This window comes from Charadrius vociferus, unplaced genomic scaffold, assembly GCF_000708025.1.
Source record: "Charadrius vociferus isolate BGI_N301 unplaced genomic scaffold, ASM70802v2 scaffold1064, whole genome shotgun sequence".
Lineage (NCBI taxonomy): Eukaryota > Metazoa > Chordata > Aves > Charadriiformes > Charadriidae > Charadrius > Charadrius vociferus.
This window is the reverse complement of record NW_009648143.1, coordinates 28,001-31,471: the sequence shown is the minus strand read 5'-3', so window position 1 is coordinate 31,471 and position 3,471 is coordinate 28,001. Positions and strand designations below refer to the sequence as shown.

Genomic DNA, 3,471 nt, shown 5'->3' with positions numbered 1-3,471 from the left:
GAAAGAGCATCTCCTCTTTCAAAATGTAGTCATTCGACGTGTGTTGCGCATGGGGACATAAACAGGTTAAAAACGCACTTTGTGAGGATTAAAAGCAGCGATGAATCAGTTAAGAAAGAAAAAAGTCCAAAAATAGACCTTAATGTAGTCTGGGTTAAGGACTAAAGGAGAAAACTCTTGCTAAGGGGCTTAAGGCTCTGCTAGTCCGCGTGTCTCCCTGAAAACGCAAAGCTCACGCTCACATCCTTGGGATACCTTCAGCCAGGTTGGCAACCCGGCCCAGAAGGTGCTTTGACCTACCCCAACAGGCCAAGTTGGTTGTGGGAACAACCTAAAAATAGACACTTTTAGAGGGTTTTATTTCTGGTGATTAGATTTGGCTCTTTTTTTTTTTTTTTTTTGTAAATGGCAAACGCGCTCTTGACAGATGGAACCAAAAGGAACTTTTACAAAACGCCTAAAAATAGGGAAGCCCATAATATACTGAATATATGTCACGCAACGCACGCATCTCGAGTTAACTCCTGTGCTCGCAAGAAGGAGCGTACAGGTCCCCAACCTTTTGCTGCCACCCCCTCCACGCCACCGCCACGCCGGCTGCTTCTGCTGCCCAGAAAAGTGTCCGGCAGAGGCGAAACCATTAGTTTGACCACAGCGTTGCCACTCCTCACATGAGGCTTGGGAAGAAAAGCCTTCCAAATAACAGCATTTTGAACTTAAATGTAGTTGGAAAGAGGCAGGATATTCCCTGTCTTTGTCTTCTCTTCCCTTTTGGTCATTCGGGATCACGCTTTTTGACTTCTTCCCTACGCGGGAAGGCTAAAACCGTGATTACACAAGTTGTATATGCAGACGTAGGTGTGCTTAAACAACTGCGATTCCCCCATAATCTCAACCTTCAGAGGGCTTCGAGCAAACAAGATGTAAAGCACGGCTCAGCGAGACCACCCCTACCCTTCCCGCATCCCCCGTTCCTCCAAAAAAAAAAAAAAAAAAAAGGCCATTTCCATAGGTGGCAAGTGGCCTGAAAGCAAGTCTCGGTAACAGAGAACCCCCTGGACAGGGTCACCTTCCCAAAACTCCTTTCCCAAACTTGACCCGAGAGTTCCAGTTAGCAAATTCCCACTTTTTTTTTTTTTTACTTTTGCCCGAAGTTTTCATGCAATGAGCCTTCTTCACGAAACACATCTATCAAGCCCCAGCAGCAACTCCAGCCTCAATAAACCTTACTCTAGGACGTGGGTCAACGTTTCAGAACCGGCTAAAGCCTCGTTGACAAGTCTTTCTATGGCTATTTAACAGGATCCGAGCTCTAAAATCACTCACGCCTCCCCAAAACCCTTCCTGACCGCGGTTATAGCGTGCACCTTGCTAGCAGCAGACCAGGACGGCGATAATAAAACATCAAATACGACTGGTGCTCCGGCCTAATAAAATGCCGCGTTTAGGAGCAAATGAAGCCCACAAAACCTTCGAAAGTACACCAAGAACCGAGCGGCTCGATTTCCAAAGCGCCCAAGAGGTTTAGGCGCACGCCGGCAAGTTTCCCCGCAGATGTTCTGCCCACGCACATAGACACCTTAAACACGCGCGCACCCGTCTAATAAAAGAACGGCCCCATCCAAGTAGAAAAATAAAAAAAGCCTCCTCCAAACATCACGGTTTAGTTCAAAGTCTACTTTTGCAGCAGCTTTTTCCCCCTTCAAAAAAAAACCCAACAAAACCCAGTGGATTTGAAAGTTCACCCCGAAAGCAAGGGGCTCTAACCAACACGTTGACACCGCTTCAACTCCCGCATTGCGAACAGCACCGCTAGAACGTATATACGTATACGTACTTGAAAGAAAAAAGGCCCCCTGAATTTATGTTGCATATCATTTTCCAGTAAAAGTCAGAGGTCAGAAGGTTACCAGTTTCTGCCTCAGCTCTGCAACAGTTTACTATTCCAGGCCCCATTTTTACTAGGCTACACTCGCGATGAAGTCAGCAACTTTTCTTTAAACAATAAAGCATCTCAAATACTTAAAATTCTATAAAGAGATGTTGTTCGCCGTGTTCGTTAGGGCCGTGTGTATAAAAAAATTAGAATATACTGGTTTGGTTTAAAAACTAATCTTGTTAACGGCAGACTTTGCAGTGCTAATCAGTACCGCTCAACCTTTTTTGGGAAACACAATTCCTTTCTTGTCTAACAGAACTTGAATGAAACATGATCATAAAACCCGATTTAAAAGTATATACCTATTGCGAGTTCAGAGTCAACTTCAATAAAGCGCTCTCTTTTATATTCAGATTAAGGATCCTTTTTAAATTTTAATTGCATTAAATTAACACTAAACCCACCGCAGTTGGTCTCTTCAGCAAAAGTACGAAGCGTTTAAACGACTTCTCGGAAAAAAAAACAGAATTTCAGCTTTTTAGACCTCAGAGCTTCTGAGACGGCGCTAATTATTTGTAGTATGGCCCACTTCCATTGCGCCAAGCTCGTTTCATACTCGTCCTGCCCAATCGGTTACTCAGGCACTCGAACAAAACATTTTTGCATTCCAGTAACTTGGAATTGAGTAAAAATAAAAAATAAAGAAAGAAAAGCACTGCTCAGGATTTCGTAAAACAGGCCAGCCAGCATCTCTTCTTTATACGCAGAGAAGTTTTCGATGGCATCTTTGAAACATCAGCGTGCGTTTCTGCAATCTTAATTACGTTCGCTTTTGAAGATTTCATCTTTTAACCCATTTGAACGAGGGGGGGGGAGGGGGCCACAACAAAAAAAGAACCCCCAACCCTTCTCATTGCTTATTTTTATTAAGCGTACTGCAAATTTGGTACATATGTTGCTCTAACGTGTGCCTGCTGGCAGGGTCGAAGAAATAAAGATGCCAATCCTTTTACCGGGAGGAGATGGGGGCAAAATAAAAAAACAAAAAAGTGTCAAAAAAAGGAAGACAGCCCTTTCTCGGCACACCCCCCCACCCCCGGGTACCTGAGCACATTGCAACATCGCAGAGCGAGTGACCGGTCCCCGAGCGCATCGGTGACCGCTCGCCGGCTAAGAAAGCGGGAGGGCTCCGTTCCTACCTTGCTCACTGCTGTTGTCCCCGCTGTGCGATGTGTGTCCCCCGCTGGAGGGTCCGGGGGTTCCCCCGGAGCGCGTCGACGCCGTATCATCGTGGTCTCTGTTCCAGGAGGGCTGAGGGGCCAAATAAAAAAAATAAAAAAAAAAAAGAAAGAAAATCAAAAGTTAAAACCTGAGATGGCAAAGAAGCGCCCGGTTCGCGTGCTCCTGGCAGAGCAGTACCCGTGCCCAGACCCACGGGCGAATACGTCCCCCGAATTATTCCGTATAGCCGGATCGCCACTCCCCCGCGCAAATAATACACCCTGGAATATGTTTACCATCTAAATAACCCCGATGCTTTATTACCACAGCAAACAGAAACATTCCCGGCGAGGCGGGGGGAGAGAGCGGAG

At 45.9% G+C, this 3,471-nt stretch overlaps 1 protein-coding gene across 1 annotated transcript in view; it reads right to left on the bottom strand.

Moving 5' to 3' along the window:
- The window catches only part of MEIS1 (Meis homeobox 1), a gene marked incomplete at its 5' end in the record, with an annotated part of 109,400 nt that overhangs the window by 82,651 nt on the left and 23,278 nt on the right, over positions 1 to 3,471 (bottom strand). Inside the window, one exon of the mRNA XM_009883931.1 lies at positions 3,079 to 3,190. Within this exon, the coding sequence (XP_009882233.1) occupies positions 3,079 to 3,190 (112 nt within the window). The remainder of the gene's footprint in view (positions 1 to 3,078; positions 3,191 to 3,471) is intronic.